Source organism: Heterobasidion irregulare, assembly GCF_000320585.1.
Source record: "Heterobasidion irregulare TC 32-1 unplaced genomic scaffold scaffold_03, whole genome shotgun sequence".
Classification (NCBI taxonomy): domain Eukaryota; kingdom Fungi; phylum Basidiomycota; class Agaricomycetes; order Russulales; family Bondarzewiaceae; genus Heterobasidion; species Heterobasidion irregulare.
In genome coordinates, this window is record NW_009258199.1 from 2,882,920 (window position 1) to 2,905,305 (window position 22,386).

General features: G+C 53.2%; 9 protein-coding genes across 9 annotated transcripts; 4 read left to right on the forward strand and 5 right to left on the reverse strand.

Annotated features, from left to right (window-relative positions):
- The first annotated feature begins 570 nt into the window (after window positions 1-570).
- On the forward strand, window positions 571-4,369 carry nps5 (tridomain enzyme adenylation-thiolation-dehydrogenase). The gene is made up of 12 exons (XM_009546078.1): window positions 571-886; window positions 941-1,211; window positions 1,264-1,376; window positions 1,433-1,728; window positions 1,783-1,927; window positions 1,985-2,078; window positions 2,131-2,165; window positions 2,218-2,260; window positions 2,319-2,801; window positions 2,959-3,341; window positions 3,403-3,846; window positions 3,903-4,369. Exons 1-12 carry the CDS (start codon window positions 581-583, stop codon window positions 4,323-4,325), a joined length of 3,036 nt encoding a protein of 1,011 aa, XP_009544373.1. The 5' UTR covers window positions 571-580; the 3' UTR covers window positions 4,326-4,369.
- A 582-nt stretch (window positions 4,370-4,951) lies between these two features.
- Window positions 4,952-7,028, forward strand: HETIRDRAFT_63463 (MFS monocarboxylate transporter). Its single transcript, XM_009545004.1, has 10 exons — window positions 4,952-5,109; window positions 5,170-5,388; window positions 5,449-5,615; window positions 5,680-5,917; window positions 5,979-6,013; window positions 6,067-6,128; window positions 6,185-6,377; window positions 6,450-6,507; window positions 6,566-6,683; window positions 6,749-7,028. Exons 1-10 carry the CDS (start codon window positions 4,982-4,984, stop codon window positions 6,827-6,829), a joined length of 1,299 nt encoding a protein of 432 aa, XP_009543299.1. The 5' UTR covers window positions 4,952-4,981; the 3' UTR covers window positions 6,830-7,028.
- A 1,353-nt stretch (window positions 7,029-8,381) lies between these two features.
- On the forward strand, window positions 8,382-10,061 carry HETIRDRAFT_103253 (MFS monocarboxylate transporter; the record flags this gene model as incomplete). Its single annotated transcript, XM_009546079.1, has 9 exons — window positions 8,382-8,596; window positions 8,653-8,819; window positions 8,899-9,136; window positions 9,193-9,227; window positions 9,301-9,362; window positions 9,431-9,623; window positions 9,685-9,742; window positions 9,805-9,922; window positions 9,984-10,061. The coding sequence occupies 9 exons, from the start codon at window positions 8,382-8,384 to the stop codon at window positions 10,059-10,061; spliced, it is 1,164 nt and encodes a 387-aa protein (XP_009544374.1).
- A 436-nt stretch (window positions 10,062-10,497) lies between these two features.
- HETIRDRAFT_47230 (uncharacterized protein) lies at window positions 10,498-10,911 on the reverse strand (the record flags this gene model as incomplete). The annotated part of the gene is made up of 1 exon (XM_009544912.1): window positions 10,498-10,911. A coding segment is annotated over one exon (414 nt), but the record flags the coding sequence as incomplete, so codon positions are not given.
- A 1,534-nt stretch (window positions 10,912-12,445) lies between these two features.
- On the reverse strand, window positions 12,446-12,831 carry HETIRDRAFT_247562 (uncharacterized protein; the record flags this gene model as incomplete). Its single annotated transcript, XM_009546080.1, has 3 exons — window positions 12,446-12,503; window positions 12,582-12,648; window positions 12,714-12,831. Coding segments are annotated over 3 exons (243 nt in total), but the record flags the coding sequence as incomplete, so codon positions are not given.
- A 35-nt stretch (window positions 12,832-12,866) lies between these two features.
- Window positions 12,867-13,592, reverse strand: HETIRDRAFT_311728 (uncharacterized protein; the record flags this gene model as incomplete). The annotated part of the gene is made up of 1 exon (XM_009546081.1): window positions 12,867-13,592. One exon carries the CDS (start codon window positions 13,590-13,592, stop codon window positions 12,867-12,869), a length of 726 nt encoding a protein of 241 aa, XP_009544376.1.
- A 2,150-nt stretch (window positions 13,593-15,742) lies between these two features.
- HETIRDRAFT_433430 (uncharacterized protein) lies at window positions 15,743-17,399 on the reverse strand. Its single transcript, XM_009546082.1, has 7 exons — window positions 17,183-17,399; window positions 16,998-17,105; window positions 16,858-16,947; window positions 16,694-16,737; window positions 16,538-16,644; window positions 15,910-16,483; window positions 15,743-15,857 (listed from the first exon to the last, which is right to left on the reverse strand). The coding sequence occupies exon 6, from the start codon at window positions 16,436-16,438 to the stop codon at window positions 16,016-16,018; it is 423 nt and encodes a 140-aa protein (XP_009544377.1). The 5' UTR covers window positions 16,439-16,483; window positions 16,538-16,644; window positions 16,694-16,737; window positions 16,858-16,947; window positions 16,998-17,105; window positions 17,183-17,399; the 3' UTR covers window positions 15,743-15,857; window positions 15,910-16,015.
- Window positions 17,400-18,499: 1,100 nt separating this feature from the next.
- On the reverse strand, window positions 18,500-20,108 carry HETIRDRAFT_313835 (uncharacterized protein; the record flags this gene model as incomplete). Its single annotated transcript, XM_009546083.1, has 2 exons — window positions 18,500-18,819; window positions 18,893-20,108. 2 exons carry the CDS (start codon window positions 20,106-20,108, stop codon window positions 18,500-18,502), a joined length of 1,536 nt encoding a protein of 511 aa, XP_009544378.1.
- Window positions 20,109-20,331: 223 nt separating this feature from the next.
- On the forward strand, window positions 20,332-21,960 carry HETIRDRAFT_473480 (uncharacterized protein; the record flags this gene model as incomplete). Its single annotated transcript, XM_009546084.1, has 4 exons — window positions 20,332-20,441; window positions 20,496-20,903; window positions 20,955-21,211; window positions 21,263-21,960. Coding segments are annotated over exons 1-4 (1,419 nt in total), but the record flags the coding sequence as incomplete, so codon positions are not given.
- Window positions 21,961-22,386: the final 426 nt, after the last annotated feature.

Sequence of the window (22,386 nt, forward strand, 5' to 3'; positions counted from 1 at the left end):
ACCGACCCCGAGCCTCAGGTAAGGCTCTGGCGTTTATGTCTGTATCCCGCATTCTAAAAGGGCTTGGAACTAGGCCCTTGTGATCAGCCGTTGTAAAAGCGCCAGGACCCATCGGGCGCCAGTCAGGTGTGTAGATGGGACCCTGTTACGAATTCAATGTTCGTGTGAGTTCGTTCTTGGGCGCTGTCCGTGTCGTTCTTTTCATCGATGCGTCCGACAGGTGCTCTCGCATGAGCAACAGCTTCTATGGCCCCTGTAAGCCTGAGATTTGGCGTTTCCTCATGAGTGATTAGGATACGGTCACAGCGCATCAGGATACTATTCTATTTTGAGGTGAGCAAGTGGGATTGATGAAGGGACCAAGACTGAAGCCCGTGGACATGGCTAGCGTCAAGTCTATGGAGAGCGGGGAAGGCTGACAATTTCGCCTGACGAGTATCGAATGCGCTCGTAGCATGATTGGCTGTAGTCCCCATTTGATGGAACCTTGATGGGCCTCCCAGATACTGACTCTGGCGGGGATGCGAGGATAAAAGACCTTGCAATTGAAGAACCTCACATAAGCATTCACGCAAATGCCATGGAGCCTTGTCCCATCAGCCTCTACGATATTCTTCTCCCTGATGTGTACTTGGGCATAGGGCACGTCAATCCCGAGCGACCGTTTTGCAAGGTCATAGACGCCGACGACGGCACACATCCTGTCCGCACCATCCTCTGGAGCGGGCTTCTTGCGGATGCGACACGCGTTGCGTCTTGCCTCCTCTTGTCAGGTCAAGCCTATAGAGCCCCTGGGAACCCAATCGCGGTTCATGTTTGCATCTTGGCGGACAGCAGTTACACGTACTATGTGTACGAAGTAGCGGCATTTCTTCTTGGATGGACGGTATGCGTCACGCATGATGCCATTCTTGCCGAACCTCTCTGAAGCGTTATTCAGCCGGTCTTACTTTCCACAAGGAATAGCGTCGCCGCTCTGGAGCATCTCATACGAACCTCGGCCGCTAATATGATTCTAGTTGACGACAGGCATCTCCACCTTGCTCAAGAAATGAAGGATTCCCTTCCCAACTTGCTCGTGATTCAGATGCCTTATGAACCGCATGCCGGCAGCGAACTGGGACCATTTGTGAGGCCCGCTTCCACAGCTCAGAGCACCTCGAAGGAACTGGACCGGCCCGTCATTTATATGCATACCTCTGGGTCTACGGGTACGTTCGCTTGCGAAGAGCTTCAATAGAGATCTGAGTCATTCGCATCCAGGGTTCCCGAAACTAATACCAATCACTCATCGCGGCCTGATCAGCGGCGCGAGAAGTATTTCTGGCGATTTGTATGTTGGCGACACGGTGTATGGCCCTCTGCCGTTGGCTCACGTCCGTCTCTTTCCCTTTTTCGACGTAGTTTTTGCGTGCTAACTTAGATTCTAAAGGGTCTTGGCGGGTTTCTATACATCATGTGGCCTCTCGGAAGCGGTGTCTTGCCTACGTTCGTGTCCACGAAGTCCCCGGTCACGAGAGAGAGCGTCGTTCGCCACCTGGAGCTTCTGGAGCCGTGTATCGCATTTCTCGCTCCTGCAATTTTGGAGGACATCTTCCTCGCAGGCGAGTCTGGTATCCGAGTTTTATCACGAGCGAAGAGGGTGATGTATGGCGGTGCGCCTTTGCGGCGCTCCTGCGGCGACGCCCTCGTTGGCCACGGTGTATCCTTGATAACGTGTTACGGAATGTAAGCATTGTGTCGTAGTACTTTGGAAGGCATACTGACGATGCGGATCTTTAGGACTGAAATTAACAGCATTGGGACGATGGACTTTCCGTCAACAAATGTCCGAGGGGATTGGATGTATATTCGATTCCACGACAATTATAATCTTCACTTCCTTCCTGTAGACGATAATCCCGAAGTCAGGGAGCTCATTGTTTCGGTAAGATTTCGCGACGCTTTCTATCTTCGCCGTGGTGGTGATCTTCGTTTTCCACAGCCCGGTCGCGATGCCTCCCCCGCAATCATCAACCACACAGATCCTGTAGGATTTGCGACGAACGACCTGTGGTCTCCCCATCCGAGTATATCAGGTTGGTCGATATCTTCGTTTGCTTTCTTCTTCACTTTGACCCTCACCGAAAGGTCTTTGGAAACATGTTGGGCGAAGGGACTCTGTCGCAGGTGTCACATTTTTTTTTGGAAAAACAACATGATTGACGTGTTCGATAGATTGTATTAAGCAACGGAGAAAAGACTGACACGAAGCAGATTGGTGAGTTTTCATCACCAGCAACGTTCAATGCAGTCTACTAATCGGTTGGACTATCAAGAGACTCTTCTGCTCAAGGACCCCTACATCTCGCGCGTCGTTGTTTTCGGATCTGGCCACTTTCTCAATGGCGTTATTCTAGAACCCGTCGAAACCGGAGGGAGTGAATTCGAGTTCTTGGATAAGGTATGGCCGACGATCGCGCATGCGAATGAGATAGTACCGAAGCATTCTCGGTTACTCCGCGAGATGGTCTTGGTCCGATCTGACGCGAAGCCGATAGCTCTCACCGACAAGGGTTCCGTCAAAACGAATGAAACCCTTCGCCTCTATTCAAGTGAGATCGAAGAGGCTTATTCTAGGCTAGAGATCGACAGCCAAGCCTCTGTACCTGTCCCCGAGACCTTAGATCACACCCATCTCCTAGCCTTCGTCAAGAATGTTGTCTCGGAAGCTCTCGGGCGCAAAATCGACGAGCGTAGCAACTTATTTGACAACGGCGAGTGTTTAACAGTCCGAATACACCACGACCTCATTCTGGCCAGTAGGTGCCGACTCGCTGCAAGCGATACAAATTCGCTCTGCGCTTATGGCTATCGTACGACGGACCTCGACGGCGACGGATCATGTGTCGTCCTTACTGGTCTACGAGAATCCCACCATCGAGGATTTGACATCCTTTCTCTTGCGTCGCGTCTCAGGGTTTGCCGATACGGACACCGCTGAGGACCGACGTCTTCACATTTCTCGGCTCGTTGATCGATTTTCTTCTGGTTTTACTCGTCACGTCCCAGAAGCCACCGCCCCGCATGACCCACACATGTTTTCTTTTCTCATTACAGGAACTACGGGGTCGCTGGGCAGTCATGTTCTGGCATCGCTTGCTCGGCGATCCGATGTGCACAAAGTCTATTGCTTCAACAGGCCTGCAGATGGTTTAGACCCGATACAGAGGCAGCAAATTGCATTTACAACTCGAGGGATCGATCCAAACATTCTTGATGAAGCCGCGGCCAAAATCGAGATAATGTACGTCGACCTATCGTCGCCTGACTTAGGACTTGAAGGTACTGTCCTAGAAAGGGTGAGTGCACAGTTGTTGCGAGCATTTCGTTCACCTGAGTTCGAACCCCTCACACGTTCAGATTCGGTCGGACGTGACGCACATCGTGCATCTGGCCTGGCAGATGAACTTTAACGTCACGGTGGACAACTTTGAGCGCACGCAGATAGCAGGCGTCCGTCATCTGATCGACCTCGCGCTTTCCTCGCGGCGAACCTGCCCACCCAAGTTCATTTTTGTCTCGTCGATCGCTGCGGCGCTGGGCTTTCAAGGAGATGGACCCATCCCCGAGAGAGCGATGGACGACCCGGAGGTGGTGAAGAAAGAATCGGGATATGGGCAAGCGAAGTACGTGGTCGAAAGGGTTATTGACAATGCAGCGAGGGAGACTGGGCTCGCGGCAACGGTCATCCGGTGTGGACAGCTGTCTGGATCGAGCATCAGCGGCGCGTGGAACATGGCCGAGTACATCCCAATTCTGCTCCTGTCGAGTGTAGAAAGTGGGGTGGTTCCTGCACAGCTCCCGGTAAGTGCACGAAGCAGCTAGCAAAGTCAGGGATTACTGATGTGAGAGTCGTGCAGAGCATCCGTTGGGTGCCCATAGATGTCGCCGCGGATGTCGTTGTGGATCTCTGCGTTATCGACCAGGAGGGCGTCTCGGCGCCGTTTTCGACGACGTACTGGCACGTTGAGAATGTCACGGAAACGCCTTGGACGGAGGTCGTCGAATGGGTGATGAAGCATACGAACTGGGCAGTACGGCCCATCGGAACTGTGGAATGGATCGACATGGTGAAGCGCGCGGCGACGCGGGTGGGGGCCGAGGGCGCGCCTATTCCTGCGGTGAAGCTGGTCGATTTTTACGACCGGTTTACGGGAGGCGAGGCGAGGACGCTCGACGTCACGAAGACTCTGGAGGCGTCACTACACCTCAGGGAGCTTGGCAGCGTCGTTCCATTCCTGTCTAAATACGTCGACTTTATCTTGTCGCACAAGCACGATTGAGTCAATGGTAAAGGGTTGTGCGCACCACGATGAGGTGTTTCTGTACAGCAGCAACCGCCGTCTTGGACGGCACCCTGTAGTTCGATCGCCTTGGTGTGTTACTTTTCCTCGGACCCACTATAGCGTTTCTATTCGTTATGACACAGCAATCACTCTATGCCTTCCGCATCCATTTACTCCATTCTCCGTTTTTTTGTACAGGCACATGTTCCAGAGCAAAACAGACTCTTCACAGTAATCAATCAAATATCGATCATCTCATGGTGGCACTAGAAGGATCCAGATCTGGGCTGTAGCACAGAATACCATCCAACTCCATGTAAGTTGTGCACGTGGCGATGCGAACGTGTGAGCTGCCGGTGAAAGACAAGACACCGGCAGCGCTCAGCTAGCGCAGTTTCGTCGCCTTCTGCATGTCCCAGTTTTTGGTCCCAGATAGAGCACCGGTGATGCCCCTCGAATGGAAGCATTCTGCACACAGTGTCTTCCTCAGCTTCAGCGCTCTGCTGTGGCCCATCGCGCTCTCGACGGCTCGTTCTGATCAGCACCGTGGGCCCTTCCTGCCTCCATGTCTCCGCGGTCCATTCAAGCCATGACCGTCTCCTCTTCCCTCCCCCATCTCCTCACCCCTCTCTTCTCTCCGCACCTTCCCTCTCATGGACATTCCGAACCCTCAATCCCAGCCTCAAGCGGAGCCAGACACCGTCCCCTCTGCCCAGGAGAAGCCCGCCGCGCCCGTCCGCGTCGACGGCGGCCTTCGCGCATGGCTCACCATTCTCGGCGGGTGTGCCTCTCATTGATTTTCATCGCCGCCCTCTCGCTGACCCCACCTCTTCCGCGCCAGCTGGATCTGCCTCTTCTGCACCTTTGGCTACTCCAACGCGTTCGGAGTCTACCAGGACCTCTACACCCGCGATGGCGCCGCCTCCGCATCTAGAGTCAGCTGGATCGGCTCCGTCCAGCTCTTCTTCCTAGTCGGCATGGGCCTGCCCGCAGGAAAGCTTCTGGATATGGGATATTTCAGACAGACCATCCTCGCGGGCTCTTTGCTCTATGTCTTTTCGTCAGTCTCGACTTTTTTGCTTTTGGGTGGGAGCACCTCTGACGCACTCTCCTCTTCCAGCCTCTTCATGCTGTCTCTCGCCCACGTCGACAAATACTATCAGATATTTCTGTCTCAAGGTCTGGGCATGGGAATCGGTGGCGGCCTCATCTACCTCCCAGCCGTTGCTATCCAGGCCCATCATTGGCAAGCGCGCCGCGCTTTTGCGATCGGCATCGTCTTCACCGGTATGCGGAACCCACTGTTTCTTTGTGCCTCTGCTCATCCCCGTGTGCTCGTGCGGTGCTTCAGGCGGATCCGTCGGGGGCATCATCTTCCCCATCATGCTGAACCAGCTGTTCCACAACTCCGTGGGGTTCGCGTGGGGCGTCCGCGCTTCCGCGTTCCTCATCCTCGGCTTGCTGGTCATTGCGAATCTGATCATGAGCCCTCGCCCTCCTAGCACAGGAAAGCCTCCAGGGGGTCAAGCAGCGCCGAGCGGTCTAGCGGGAATGGCGAGAGATGTTCCGTTTCTGTTGGTCATATTCGGGTGAGTCGTTCAGGGCGAGTGTCCCTCGGTGCACACACGTTGTTGAAGCCAAAGACGACAGCGCATTTTGCGTGAACTGGGGTCTCTTTTTCCCGTGTGAGCAATCCTCCGTCGTCTGGACGTTGATCGCCCCGCTGACGACAAAACAGATTTTTATATCCAACTATATTCCATCCTCCACGGCGCCGGTGTCACTTTCTCATTCTACACGGTAGGCTTCACTGAGCTCACCTGACACCGGGTGATTTAACCCGCCGTCGCTCGCAGCTAGCGATCATGAACGGAGCCTCGATTCTGGGCCGGACGATCCCCAACTTCCTGGCGGACACCGTTGGCCCGTTCAACAACTTCGTCCCGGCCTGTCTGGGGCCAGGGATCATGCTCTTTGCGCTGTTGGGGATCCGATCGACGGCGGGGATCGTGGTGTTTGCGATCATCTACGGCTTTTTCACCGGCGCATGTGCGTGTGCGCGCCTCCTTTTCATTCTGAATTCGTTGTCGTTTCTGAAGATTCGGGTTCGTTCGGGTGCAGTCGTTTCCCTCCTCGCGCCAACGATCGCGACGCTGACTGCGAATAAGGGCGAGATCGGGTGCGTTCGTTCGTGTGAGCTCTGGGCGCTCGATCGGGGTCGGCTGACGCCGTGACAGGTTGCGGATGGGCGTCGCGTTCTTCCTAACCTCGTTCGGATCTCTGTTCGGCACGCCTGTGCAGGGCGCCCTGTTGGGGACCACCTTCACATGGTCGCGGCCCATTATCTTCAGTGCGGTGAGCAACGGGCTTTATTCGGGCAGGGTATGATTGAGGCTGATGATGGTGCGGTGCGGGTGCAGGTGATGTCGGTCGCGGGGACGGTGGGTGTAGGAATAGCGCGGCAGATGGTCGCGCGGCGCAAAGGAAGCCAGGTGGTCTAGCGCTCACGGGAGTGTGCTGCTTGCGAGCGCTCCCCGCGCCTCTGAATCCCCTGTGCCCTGCGCGTTCTGTGTTGTCGAATGATACCCATGCACATACCGCTGTGCCGCTCTCCTATTTTGGATGTGTATATACACGCATGCGCCTATGCGATAGCGAACCGCACCTCGTGACCTTTCCAGTCCGAATGTGCCTTGGACTAGATCTGGACGGCAGGCAAGGGCGCGGACGGATGGAAGATGTTGTTTGGTGGATTTGTTGCCGTTGTGCGAGATCTGGTCAGTGCCGCCGCCGTCGTGGTCAGAGTTTGATGCCCCTCAGCGTACAGCGCAAGTGAGCTGAGAGTGGTACACATTAGACGGGCCGACAGGCGATTGAGCGCTGATTAGGGCTTCCGTGGCTCGATTCGCGTCAGGTTCAGGAAGGTTTACCAGGCAGGTGTCCACTCCATCAATCTACACCCACCTCCTTGTCAAGCCGATCTCATAAGGTCACTAACGGGCCCAGCTGGATCAACGGGGACTTCAGAATGACTTTCTGGCTGGCAATCGTCTGTCGTGCTGGACGCGATGGCGGTGCGATGCGCGGGGCTCGAGCGGCCGAATGGGGCGCTGCGGTAGGCTGCGGTGATTTCTGTGTGGCGGACACACCTTTGCGCCTTGCTCCACCATCAGAGCTTCCAATCTCTTGTCCTGCCTGTCCCTTTCGGCTGTATTTCGTTTTCATATGCTCCGCGGACTCGACGAAGGCATTGTGATGGATATCGGAGCGCCGAGATTGCACGCGCCAAGTATCAGCAGCTCGACCAGGCGCAGGAGGAGAACGACATGGCTGTCCAATCGACGCTTCTGAATTGTTGTCTGGTTTCACTGAGGAGGTTTGAGAGCTCGTGGGGTTTTTTTTATCGACATCACCTTGTTCATGTAGGTGTCTTGAAGGCCAAACTCACGCGCGAGTCGTGACGTCTGAATGACCGATGAGCGACTCTTCACAATCTCCACCACCCTAGCGGCATGTTTAGACGACCTGACCGGCGCCTCCAGTCTCTCACATGTCGATGTCGGCACGATGGTGTATAGCCGAGGTGAGTGATACACCCATAGTTATGTATTCGTGACTACATCTCTTAGAGAGGTAAGGGACGGCCAAGCACTTGTAGCAAGGGCTCATCACGCATGAGCAGCATACTTCCGCGGCAGACGCGGACGGCTACGTTCTGGCGTGGTCTTCCATTTGACGCTTAGTACATGCTTTCCGCTCTATTTTACGGAGCTGGTGTACTGAGTGTGTCTTGACACCGGGCTGTTCCGTGGCCGACCCAAAGCCGTCCTCTCGCTTTTCTTCAATTACAATCCCACATGGACAGTCCGACGCTTCATGATCATGCAGACCTCCCCTCCGCTGTGTTGTCGGATACGAAGGAACGCGCTGACTCGCCTCGTGATAAGGAGGGCAGCTTGCGCCCTTGGTTGGCCGTCATGGGAGGGTACGTACATACCTAGTCCATCAATGTCTTAATTTTGGCATTCATGACCGATTATCACTGGCAGCTGGATGACTCTTTTCTGTGTGCTGGGCCAGACGAATTCGTTTGGGGTATTCCAGGAACTCTATACTCGCTCCCATACCGCTTCTGCGTCCAAGAATAGCTGGATCGGCTCTTTCCAGCTTTTCTTGACAGTGGCGACAGGCCTCCCAGCTGGAAAGTTGCTTGACATGGGATACTTCAAACCCGTTTTTCTCGCGGGCTCCGTTCTCTACGTCTTTTCGTGCGTGATATCAAGTGTTCCCCGCTCTAACACCCCTTCGCTGAATACCACGGTAGTTGTTTCATGCTCTCCCTTGTCCATCTCGACCGGTATTATCAGATGTTTCTCTGCCAAAGCATTGGGATGGGGATCGGAGGCGGACTGCTCTATCTCCCTGCCGTTGCGATCCAAGCTCATCATTGGAAGGATCATAGGGCTTTTGCGATCGGTGTCGTCTTCTCGGGTATGTTCAGTCCATTAGCGTGTTCAGAAGGCCGTGTGCTCGATTCTCAAGCGCTCATGCACGATGTTGCGGGATTCAGGAGCGTCCGCGGGCGGGATAGCTTTTCCCATCATGCTCAATCGGTTGTTTCACGGCTCCGTTGGGTTTGCTTGGGGCGTTCGTGCCAGCGCATTCCTCATTCTCGGCTTGCTGAGTATAGCAAACTTGGTGATGAGCCCGGGGAACACTGCGCCAAACAAAGTATCACCGACTACCCCGCCTCATCAAGGGATGCAGAGAATCCTCAGAGATATGCCCTATGTGCTCGTCGTTTTGGGGTAAGTCCCTTGTTGCCCGATAGCATGCACAGTTTCTGATGATGGCGTCCTCTCAGGGTGTTCTGTATTAATTGGGGCCTCTTTTTTCCCAGTGAGTAGCTTTGCAACAGTGATGTGTGATGTGGACGTGATGTGAAAGCCTTGACCCGTCTGATGAATATTAGTCTTCTATCTTCAACTCTTCGCCACTGTTCACGGCGTGGCATATTCCGTGGCATTCTACACCGTATGGCAATTCAGCGCCTCCGCTTCGAGATTGTGATCCCACGAGCTAATCGATCTTTGTCACTCTAGCAAGCCATGTCGAATGCGTCCTCTATTGTAGGCCGTGCTGTCTGTGGATTCTTGGCGGATGCCGTGGGGCCGTTCAATGTTTTCACTCCCGCCTGTCTCGGAGTCGCAGTGCTCTTGTTCGGCATGCTTGGGATCAAGACTACCCCCGCCATCATCGCTTTCGCCGTTTTGTATGGTTTTTGTACGGGTGCATGTATGTGAATTCGCTCCTCGCGTCCGGACAGGCGTAACGCGGGCTGACGCTCTTTTGACAGACCTGGCGCTGCTCGCACCGATCGTAGCCTCGATGACGGAAGATAAGGCTGAAATAGGGTACGTCGTCTTGGTCGCAGGGTTGAGGCGGTACTTGCTGGGAACTGAATTGAGCTGTTCAGTCAGCGAATAGGATTCGCATTTTTCGTGACGGCTTTCGGGTCGCTTCTCGGGACTCCAGTGCAGGGCGCGCTCCTTGGAGAACGGTTTGAATGGGATCGAGCGATGATCTTCAGTGGGGTGCGCGCGCACGCTTTGATCGCTGCATTTTTACGCTGAAGTGCACCTATTTGCTTTTCAGGTGATGTCCTCCATTGGCACCTGCTTGGTCGCAATCGCTGGCTTCATTTTCTCGAGGAGGCGCACTCAACTCGTTTAGGCTTCGGAACGCCCTGTAGCCTACGCTACATCACGCAGAATACCTCGTGCACATACCTATCCGAGCTACCATCCAAAGACTCTTTCCGAGGACCGTCTAGTGTGACAATTGGACATCGGCCCTCTGGCGGAGATGGGCACACTCTTAATCCACGAATCGCCCCGGCCGCTGCGTGCACCTTATCTATGTATCATAGTGTATATTGTTCCCTAACACATCCTGTTTCTCTCTTTTCAAAGACAGGCCGAGCGAAAGTACTAGGTTCCCCTTTCTCTCTGATGTTTTCGAGCATTCGTACGCGAAGTTAGTATTGTGATAGGGCGTGGATGCCTCAGTATGTACTGGGCAAGCTGGCCATCAAGTATAGAGCCCATGACCATCGTCAGAGACAAACCATCGTCGGAGCCAAATCCAAGCGTGCGCACATGCACCTGCATTAGAACAGTCCCGGCACGAGCCTGTAAGACACCCTCTCCGCCCAGTCCTCCCAATCCCCCCGGAATTTCTCGCGCAGCGCGTCATCCTCAACACGCGTCCGCTTTATCTGGTAGAACACGATCCAGGAAGCCCATCCAGCGAAGAGCGCCGCGACGCACTGCATCGCGACCGTCTCGAGCCAACCGCACTCGCGAATCCAGGACCCAGGGCCGAAGGTGCACAACAGCGTGCCTGACAGCACCATGATGGACCCAGCGTAAGCAGGGTGGCGCACGACGGCGTATGCCCCGCTCGTGACCAGCTTGTGCTCGTCGCGGATCGCGAGCTCGAATGTGAACTGTCGACCAAGTGCGCGATAGCAGGCAAGACGGATGAGGGTGCCTGTTATTTGGAGGAGCCAGCCCGCGATGTACCATACGCTCAGACCTGGACGGCGAGTGTATGTGATGGTGGGATCCTGAGCATCGATACGCTCCAGGAGGGCTTTCGTGTGAAGGATTCTCGGGTGGGCGGTGAAGATAACCACAATTTCACAGAAGATGGTAGTGAGTAAGAACAACTTGAGATAGAGTCAGTGAATACACGGTAAAGTTTGGCACACCAGTCGGCACAAGAGATGAGGGCAGACCTTGAAACAGCTCAAAGTCCACGTGGGAACGAGTCGTGCCCTGACGCTTATGGGATACTTTTCCGCATCTGAGCGGCGAGGTGAAGGATTCGGAGCAGTCGTGGAAAGGTGGAAAGAAGCATATCCAGAAGCGAGAAAAATCGCTTTAGTGGGAAACATCACGATATGCCCAGTATGTTTAATCGCACAGCGTCGTGCATCGGCCGAATGCACATCGGCTCGCTTTTATAAACGTCGCAGAAGATATCACACCATTCGAAGCAAGGCCTCACCAACTTTGTGGCCATCAGACGGAAAGACGCTGGTGCTCTGATAGGGTAGGACTTAACATCATGCACGAGGGCGTCCACTTGATGATCATCTGACCAACATTGAAGGCGCCGAGAGTCTAAAAGGTGTTATAGACATGGGCACGATCTAGACCGAAAAATGAAACGGTGAGAGGCCCTGGTAAGTTCCTACAAAGGTTTCCCGGTCAATATACCCTCAAAGACGTGAGAAAATGGATTTTTTCCCGCGGGATTTAGAGCAGTCCTAGGTCAGTAAATCTGATGCGCACCTTGATTTAGATGTGAGACTGGGAACCTTTCAGGAAAAAAACTTGATCTAAATGGAGCTCTAACGAGGGCCTGCCTCTCCGTGCAGCTTCGAAGGGGTCAAGGGTCCGAGGCGTACCAGAGGTCGTCTGACACTTGTAATAAAGACCTGCACGTACCAGAACTCAGATATGGGTATCTGGAGACTATATTGTAGGTTGAAGGAGGATCGCCATCGTTGCTGCCTTCGGGAGACTGACCAGAACCGCCACGATGGGCCACGGCTCCCGCACTAAAACATGATTACCTTTCAATTTTATGAAATTATCACGCATTCATCATCTCTGATTCTGGGGCGAAACGATGAAGGAGTACAAAGCCAGGTGAGAGACTGAAGAGAGCTGCGACTCGCACTGAGCTCGTCCGTTCGGACGCGCGGGCCGCCGCCGCCGCCCTCGTCGAAATGTGACGCATGGTGTGACATGATGACCCAACCCTCCACTAACAGCCTCCTCATCGGCGAACCAGTGAACGTTCGAAATTATCTGTGTCGCCGTGGATACTTTGGAATGGAAAATTTTCCTGAACTAAAAGTGAGCTTCTGTCGTTGTATTTCTCAGGTCAATTTTACAGAGTACATCATCAGATAGAGAGGCAGCAAGTGCTATATCCTCCAAAATCGAAACATGAATAGTACATATCACAGTCATACACTGCGATGCCGAACCTTTTAACTACAAATCCAAGTCGTCGCTGTCATCTGAAACGCATCCTCCGCTGCTCAGTTGGACGATCAGTACGCCCGCATTGCCTCGCTGTTCAGTCACGACAAGTCCGCGGCTGCTCGTGATGCACGATAGAGGCCGCGATGTGAATGTTGTGCATTTCCTACCGTTATTGATACTTATGCAAGCTCACCTTTTCAGCATCTTCTCAACCGCGGGCTTCACCTTCGCAACACCGTTTGAGGCGTGTAAGCCCTTACCTGCGAATCCAGGCTCGCTCAGTCAGTACATCATCCATCTACTTTAATCATGGTAGAGGACCCACCAACGATAAGCTTAAGCGACTCAAAACCGTGGCTCCGCGCTACTGTGATGCTCGCCTCGGCGAACTTGGTCGCTTCCTGGACATATAGCCCATGCAGATCGACGTTGTTTAGTTTCCTGCCCTAACCACCCGATAGCCCGAACCGAGCGAATGTCAGTCGCATAACATACTCAGGCTACCAGCTCCCGCATCGTACGCACCTTGTTGCATTCTGCCCCCATCACAGCAAAGATGAAATAACAACGAATTAGAACACGCTCGTGCTGATGACATAGGTAGATCATATTCACCCTTGAAAATGCACTCGGCTGCAGCCATGTTCAGCCTCTCCGCCGTCGCCTTTTCTTCTTCTACCAAAGCTTTGAGCCGCGTCACTTCCGGTCTGTCTCCACGGCTCCGCGCGCGCTGTCTCTCTGCCTGTGCTTTTCGCATGCGGCCGTACGCTCTCTCCGCAGGTGCTCGCTGCGTCGCGTTGAAATCTCGCCGGTTGCCTCCTCCACCTACAGACACGCTCTCTGGTATGCGGATTTGGAGGACTTCTTCGAGATCATGGAACGTCACTTGAGGAACAGTGTGCGACAATAGTGCAGGTGGAGCTGCATCCCCATGTGCGGGTACCGTTGCACGGGCGGTTGTCGAAGGCAGAGGAGGCGTATATGTGGGATCCGTGTACGTCCTCTGTACCCTCGAACTCCAGTAGTTCGTAGGAGGCCCAGGACGGGCCTGCGCAGGCACCAAATAAGTGCTCTGCACCCTGGAATTGTCTGTTGTCGGCGAACGGTAAGGCGAATACACCGGAGGCGCCGGAGCATTCTGTGGCCCAGCGTGATCTGTTCTTGGTCTCTGAGACGTGCTGCCATAGGCCGTCCCGGTCTGCATGCTTGCGAAGGGGTAACGCGAGGCTTGGGGTGCATTCTCGTAGCTTTCGTCATCCGCACTGCTACATGCTCTCCATAGACCTACCGCAGTAGCGACGAGGGCCAGGAAAGTTAACGAAGAGAGGCCCATGTTTGTCTGCTCTTCGCGGTGTGCGCCTCGCCATGTTTGAATTCGATTGAGATGGTATAGCGTCCAAAATCCACGTTCACGTCGAGTTTCAGGGAGTGGAAGATGAGAGGAGGAGGGAAGCGCTGTAGCCTCGTGTCTGCCCGCATGCTGAATCCTTCCACAGAGATGTGTAGACGCTGGAGTCTCGGAGATACCGGTCCTCGCTTCGCCTGTTCATATTGACACCTGTGATGCCAATAGTAGGTCCTCAAAATAGAAGATGTCAGCGGCAGCACGCTGTCTTCCGTGTGCAGACCCTTGTTGTTGCCTATAGAACCCAGTCAGCGCCATGTTGACAGATCTCCTTCACATATTCCACGACACTGTTCGTTCCCTCGAGGCCGCTGGAGGATCTCCAGGCGACAGTGCTTGAGATCCTCATCGTCGGCCGCACTAATTTAGAAATACGCCGCTAGGGTACGTATCTTGAGACTCAATGAATACTCCGCGTTTCCTGGAAATGGCTCGAGTGAAGTAAAAGTATCAAGTCGCGGAGATATTTTGGAAGACTACGCGGAGGATGCTTTCCATTGAAGAGTCCCTTGACTACTGCAGTCCGAGTCGGAGAATCTGGCAAGAATGATATTCAAGATGGGATAAAACAGTGTTCGCGGCATACGGATAAATAAACACAGAACAGACCAGGACATGTGATGCAGTGCACCCGAAAAGAAAATGCACTCATGCAGACACGGGCAAATCTTGGCCATAAAAGGAGATTAGGGAACTGGCCTAGATTACTCCCCCACCACGTACAATACCCCGTCTAAACATGAGGCACGCCGCCATTAGACGCTGATATATGAATTAAGCAATAGAGAATTGGCAACAGAATCATATTAGGACAGGGTTATAGAGGTGATGAAGCTCCCCTCGTCAAGAGGACAGAGCCCGGCCGCGCCCGCGCATGCCATGATCGTCAATGGTAATGAGTGTGTCTGTACGTGGTAACATATTGGTGTCAACTGAAAATGAAAACTATCGTGCAGTCGAGCGCAAGCTGTTAATCATATGTGTAGTATAAAGGTAGTTCAATTCGCTGTTTCGTATGCAGTAGCAAGAAGCGACCTGAGGGTTAGAAACAGCTTCACCAATAGTGTGAATCGTGCGACGGTATACAGAATGGCCGTTAGCTGGAGAAGCACAGTCACAAGGACGGAAAACATATTAGAAAACTTGGACTTCGATCGATAGAGAGTTGGTCTAGACAAGCGGTACCTAAAGACCATCAATAGAAGTATCAGCAGTGGAGTACCCATGAACACGATAGAGTATAAACACCATAGATACTGATCTTTGTACGTTGGAGAATGGGATAACCATGCGATGCGATGAATAGCGCCAAAGATGATAGCAGCCGCCACGGGCACAGTCAGGAGGATACAATTGAGTAGTACGGAGTGCCCAGTCAGCCACATGTCCTCAGAACTGTTATGACTTTTATCTAGATGAAATGCCGCATGAAATGTGGGGACTCTAAATGTCTGCTCTTTGAAAGATTGTGCATCCGATAGACCTAAAACCTACACAAAAAATCCTATGCGCCAGTCACTCTCCACAGCCACAAACAAAGACACTTGAAAGCGATGAGGATGATGTCCAGTACTATTCGCGCCAGCCCTTTCGTGTTCCCTGGGTCGTTATCTGCGGACTGAAAGTTTTTCCTTTCTCCACTGTCCAGAAGCACTTCGTTTGGCGGTGCTTTTTCCTCCGATTGTATTTTGATACCCTCCGTACGTTACACATGACAGCAACGGGAGCCCGGACATACAAAGGTTTGTCCCACCAGAACGCGTATGTCATAAAGTTAAGAGTTGCAAAGGCGAGGGTCGTAACCTCGAGCGGTGTAATTGGCAGACACTCAGTGCTTCGTGCGATGCATTGGAGTATGAACCAACTTGTCTGACCGATCACGACAAACTTTGTCAATCAGTCGCCTTTGTTCCTATCCTTGATCTCTTTCTTCGGAAAATCGATCTCTTCAGCTTGAACAAGTTGATCAAGGTTGCCAGGACCAAGTGTCTGGATCGGTACATCCCCTTCGTACAACGTTAAGCCTCCCATGATAACAAAGAACCCATGCGCTTGGGTCCGCCCCTTGGAAGTATTGTCAGGGTGTTTGTTGCGATAGGGGCTGATGTGTACGTACCCTTGTGTCTCTCTGCTAATCGATGCGCAGAAACCCACTGTCGCATCGCAAACAGGGTGATGAGCTCTGGTACCAACAAAGCAAGTATCATCAGCCTCGCACGATGTTAGAAAACTTTCCAAGTGTTGTCTTTGATGCTTGGGATGTTTGGACGGACAGCAGCCCAGATGCACGAAAGGATGGTCACAACGCAGGTCCAGATGACGATCCATATGGTCCTAGTTTTATGAGCACAATCAAAAGATGGAGAAGTTGGGTCGATGTATGGGGTGGGGATTGCTAGGATGCCGAAGTGGAAGATCACGAGGGCGAATAATAAGACGAGCAGTATTGGAGATGAGAGGAGATGTAATATAGACGCTCGATAGATCAAACGCAAGCACGAGGGTAGAGAGTCAGCAGATGGCACGGACACAGTGAATCCGGACTGACGATGGAGAGCGGTCTTTTGTACACCATTTCGGCATGGAGCTGAGTGAGTTGTGGTAGCAGCATTGGAGGGGCAAAGTAGACAGTACGAGCGCGCCATAGCCCCGCAGGATACAGGATAGACCCCAAAAGGCAGTGAAGAGGACTACGAATGGTGATAAAAATCAGAAATGGGTCGGGATCCATTGAACCTCCGCACCTCTACTGTGCGTCAAGCGATTCTGAAGTGATGCTATCCTTTCGCGGTATGGTGGCAAGCAACGAACCAGCCACATCAAGATCACCTCCGAAAAAGCTTTCGCAATGCTGGCATATGTGTCCGCAAGGTTTATAATGCGATGCGAACGACACATACCTCTTCAGGTTTGCGATCAAAACACACAGGTACTTGACCTGGAACTGGGACTTCTGAAAGGTAAATTCGCGATGGGGCCGTATTCACCGACCTTGCCCTGAAAGAGAAACACCACTTAGAGAGAAGATCATTAGACAACTAAGAACATCCTTAAATACACCCACCTGCTCAATGCACGCAGACTCGACGAAGAAGTCAAAACATTAAAGGCCCCCATAACATGTTTTTCCCTAGAAAGATTTAGAACGAACCCGCTGAAACGCAGGCTCAGTGCGCGGTATGCAACAATCTCCAGCCTTCGTACATCTTTCATTTCCATATCCGTTCATCCATTGATCAGAACACAGATTGCACGAGGTTGCTTGCAGGTTTCCCTAGAAATAACAACACCTGCCGTGTTCAATCTGATGGTCTGTAAAGGGCAGACGAATTCATGGATCATTCCACAATGAGCGTTGAATGTGGGGAATGCATCAGTGGATACTGCACCTTCATGCATGTGCTATACATTAAATGACTCCGAAGTGAACAGTGTCTTCCTCAGGATTGAGGGGAATCAATCACTCCGGTCACATCAATGTCGCTTCTGAACAGGCTCTTACAATGTGTCGGATGCACAGTCACTCAGCAGGGGTCATAGTAGTAGAACGGGAAAGCCACTCGCCACTTCAGGAAAACATGTGTGTAGCCGTGCAAAGGCATGTTCACTGAGTGTACATTCAACATTCAAATTCCAACTCTTTTGAGCTTAGGTGTATTCTAGTTCAAGATTTAATCGTCTGAATACTGTGACTGGAAGTGCACGACGTCGACTCCGCTCACCTGAGGATGAACAAAATTTTATCTTGAATTCGATGAGCCAAAATTTGAGATCTGGCAAAGATATACAGTACACTGGGCATTGGGCTGCAGCGGCCTACTCCAGCGGCTGTTTTGCGGAACCGAATAGCTCTTCGCACGTGAGGCGAGATCGATCAGAGGAAACGCACGATGGTCGCGGGGCTGCTAGCACTGCAGGTGTTCATTTCTAGTACAATGATGCTGCGAGTGTTCGAGCTCGGAATTCCCTCGTGTCATCGTAAGCATCCCGAGCTCTCATGCAGTCGTGGCGGCCTCGCCAAGTGCGTGCGAGTTGTGATATCACATCTCATGCGGCAAGGACTGCGGGAGAACCCAGGAAATAAAGATATTTGATGCCTTTTGTTAATTGAGCCTTGTGGCGTAAACAGACATGTCAATTTGTGAGTAGGATTCGGACAGGCCTGATGCCCTTGTGGGAGCTGCAGGGCCGCAGGAAGCCCCAGAGAGGTCGTTGCACAATGCATACCTCAATAATCCTAACGGTCCACTTTGATTCGTTATGGGCCTGTGGTAAGTACATGGCCCGTGGTCTCTTCAGAGAAATATCGAGGTTCGATTTAGCCAAAACATATAAAAGCTTGGATCGAGTTGAACAATCTAGCAGTTTTCCACTTGACAAAATGCAGGTGCGAGAGCATATCAGCTTTTATTCGTCAACGTGTCAAAGCTTTCTGGCACGTGATCGACAACAGGTTCGCCAGTGTCCTGCCCATTCCTGCCCTCCTGCCTTTGCGTCTACTTGCCGCAGTGCAATGCCGCACGATACCTTCTGCATTGCACACGCGGGTCCGATAAACTCTAAGAGATTTTCTTAAGGCTACTGCTAATCATGAATGCCCTGTACAATTTTCGCGTAAATTCAGTAAGCTAAGACCCGTAGTACATTCTACCAAAACCGAAAATCCATCACGCTGGCCTCCACTAATTCTATCGCCATCTCGCGCCTCACCACTCCGAAAAGCCAGTCAGGCGCCCGTTCCACGCCCACCAGATCATCTCGTCGTCCTCGCTCCCGAGCACCTCGTTGGCCCCGAACGCAGGCTTGCCCTGGTCTCGGCCGGTACACTCCACCAGCACGCCTTCCGTCTTGATGCCCGTCCTCTTCCGTTTGGTGGGACCGGCGTCGCCGGCAGTGTCCAGGTCAGACTCGTGTTGGAAGTCCGCGAGCACTTTGTCGAGGGAGGAAGTCAGGTTTTGGCGGGGGTGCCACGCGGGATGCGAGAAGCGGCGCGGCGCGCGGAGGAGGATGTGCGTTTGCGTCGGCGCTGCCACCATCGAGATTCAATTTCCGTAGATCTGAAAGGCCCGAAGGGGGCAAATGGCGAAATGGACACTCACCCATCTCGCAGGCCATGCCGTCGCCCTCGGCGCACGCGTTCACGAGCTGGCGGGACATGAGGTTAGTCGCGCTGCGCCAGATCTGCTGTTGCTCCGCGTATGACTTCGTCTGCGGGGGCGCGAGGTGCGGCTTTGAAGGCATGGGCGTGGAAGAAGCCGAGTTTTGGATGGACGGGGGGACAGTGTAGGCCGGGGGCGAGGCCCTGGGAGGCGGTGGGTGCTGGGGTGCCACTCGAGAGGTGTTTGTCGCGTCACGCAGTGGGGACAGGACGCGAGAGGGATGAGGTTCAGAGGGCGGGGGCGAGTCTGGTGGGAGCTCGGCAAAGTCGTCCTCGTCCTTGTCAATGATTTGTTCTTCTTCTGAATCGTCTTGCTCTTCATCCTCAGACTCGCTTTCTTCGCTCACCGATTCTTCACTCTCACTTTCATCGGTGGAATCCTCATCCTCGACCTGTTCATCTTCTTCTTCTTCAAAGCTCTCTTCACCTACCTCTTCAGGAGACGCGGATGGTTGCACGGCCTCTCGCGTTCCCCATATTTTGACTTCAAGACCATCAATCGTAAGGATTATCCTTGCCTTGACCGTCCCCGCAGTCGGACCCAAAGCGATCATCAAGTGTGCCGTCGAAGTGAGATCGCTCAAAGGCGCGCCATGGTTGCTTTCAGGCTGTGGCACGAGGTACCGCGCGGTATTTCTAGCAAAGGCAGTCGAAAGGGCGGTGAATGTTGTGTGTAGGTGGGAAGACAGCTCATCGAAAGCATCCGCGAACTCTATCCGTTTTTTCGTGGCCTTTTTATTTGAAGAGTTGCCCGCAGGCATGCGCGCGAGTTGCTGCACAGGACTGTGATGAACGCGAACACCATAAGTCAGTTCCAAGATCCCATCAGGGGAAAAAAGTGAAGATATAAGATATGAATGGCACGCGCACAATGGGATCTGGCTCTTGAGGAAGAGAACGTGTCCAAGGAGGCTGACGGACAAAGTGGCGGCCATCTCATCGGAGATCGTACGCGAGTCCAGTCGAACCACAGGTATGCTGAGCGTATTTCTTTCCACCTGAGATACTTCGTTCTTTGATTCTTGAGCATGAGATGACGTAGAGGCAGCTGGACTGGGTCCCACAGAACTCCCGTTGTTTCGTACCTCCCATGGTACAAGCGAGATTGGAATGGCATCCGAGCCAGGAGGAGAGGCTTCTAGCGCTACAGGGGACATCTCCAGGGATATATCACGGTGGTCGCGATGAACAGGTGGTTCAGAGTATAGAGGAGGAAGTGGTTCGAGTTGAACGAAGTAAGGACGCGCCTCCATCAGCACGCGTGTAAATCACGTGTACGCGTTCATCATACGTAAACCGAGATATTCTCACGGCACTACGCCATCGTGTGCCACGGCGTCGGAGACTTTATACATTCCGCTAGCGCCTTCAATACCTCCCCAAACACACTGAGTCTCAGCTGCAGTCTATTTGGACATCCATCTGTGGCCTGCTATGACTTCTACACCGCCACTTGCATCTAGCAGTCGATCTCCTCTTCTAAGTGCCAAGTACGTCGGGATGTTCATCGTTTTTCGATAGATGGCGTTGACACTCATGCTTAGAGTCTCCGAAATATACCAGAAGTTGCCCATAGATGCCCAAAAAGAGCTCATCGACAACTACTTACTTCCTCTGCTCGATGCTGCGCCCAAGGAACGCGCGAGGCAGGTTCTTGCAGTTGCCGCCAAACGCGAGAAACGTTACGCTGGGATGCCCAAACTTGAACACGACGCGTGGGCAATTGAGCTCAACGACCTTATGCTTGAGCTAGACAAGGACCAAAAGCTCTCTCTGCTGAAGGATCGCTCCAGGCGCGATGAGATCGTAGGAGAGATGGTCGACAGTATGATTGGCTGGATGAATGATATCTGGTCGGTCGTGTATGAATACCAGGCCAACTTCGCGCTTGCGCACCGATGCCTTCTGCTTGTCGCAAGGACAATTTCAGCCTTGTCTCCTCATCATGGCGGGTGCGCGAACTTTCTCGTTGCGTCAGCCCATCTGCTGAAATCACATTGCAGATGCGGGTGTGCGTTCAGAAACATGTATATCTCGGCCGTGATCAAGCAGAAATCGGGAAAGACGATCAAAGCCTTTCAACTTACTGGCGCTCACAAAATCAACAAAGTATTGCAGTGGATCTGGCGCGATCTCTTTCTCACGTTGCTTGCAACTGGCAGTGAGGCTCAGAAGAAACAAGTTCCGGATATGCTCCAGGCTATTGATAGGGCCATGGGATGGACATCACTAGAATATATTCTTACAGGCGGGCGCGTAGGTGTGTCTTGTGTATATTTTCACTCGCTGACTTCTGAAGATTTACTTGTAGTGACTGGCTCAGATGAAGATGTAGATGAAGACGAGGATGTCGACGACTGTGATGACGACACTGACTTTGGCGACGATGACGATGCGTGGGAGGATGACGATTCGGAAGACGAAGACTTCCGCGATCACGCCCGCAAGTGTCCTTTTCATGCTGACCATTGGTCGCTATCCGCCAGCGCCCAAATGATCCCACTCCGCTATCTCGTAGAGCAACACCTCACCAACGTGTTTTCTCTCACGCCCAATCCTTCGCTATACAGAGCAGTTCTCCGAGTCACGTCCAACTATGAAATCGCCCGCTTTCAGCTCATCGAGCTCGCACGTGTGGGTGCGCTCACATGCTCCGAGTCTTTTGTTGGCGCGCTAAATGTCTTCACGACCGAGAGCCGCCCTGACCTGATATGCCGGCTGCTCGACAAAGGCTCGCACCTCCTCCGCCCGCGCGACGCGTCTGCACTGCAAGACGCCATCCTCGTCGTCTCCGCCAACCGCACATTCGGCTCGCGCGCGGTCCCCATGATTGAGCGAGAATTGCTCGACACCGCCCGCGCGATCAAGGCCGGGCTGCTCGCATCCTTCTCGCACCTCTCCGACCCCGCAAAGATAGTGGAAATGAAGACGATCGCCGCGCTCCCAGAGGGAAGCCTCGCGCGCCAGGCGCGCGTCGAGCAGTGGATCGACTCGGTGATGAGCCCGGAAGCGGCCGCGCCGCACCCGATGGCGTTCGCCGCGATGATCATGGGCATCCCGATCCCCGTACCGGCCGACATGGACTCTGACCCAATCGGCTTCCTCGATATGGATACGCTCGACCCGGATCTGGAGGAGCTGCGGGACGAGTTCAGACCCAAGCTGAAGGAGCGCTTTGACGGGTGGCGGGAGACCGCTCAGGCGGCCAAAAACGGTATCGGGTGTCTCGTCAGGGTGTACGAGGGTATTGTGCAGATGATGCCATTCTTGGATGCCACGGATATCGTCGAGGAGATGCTGGCTCGGTACGTCTTTGACCCTTCTCATGACATATATTTATCAGTTCAACTCTCTGTGTCCCTGAAGTCTGGCGGACAAGCCCAGCAAGCATCACCTGGCTGAAGCGCTCGAAGAACTGCGATCTTTCGTTAAGAA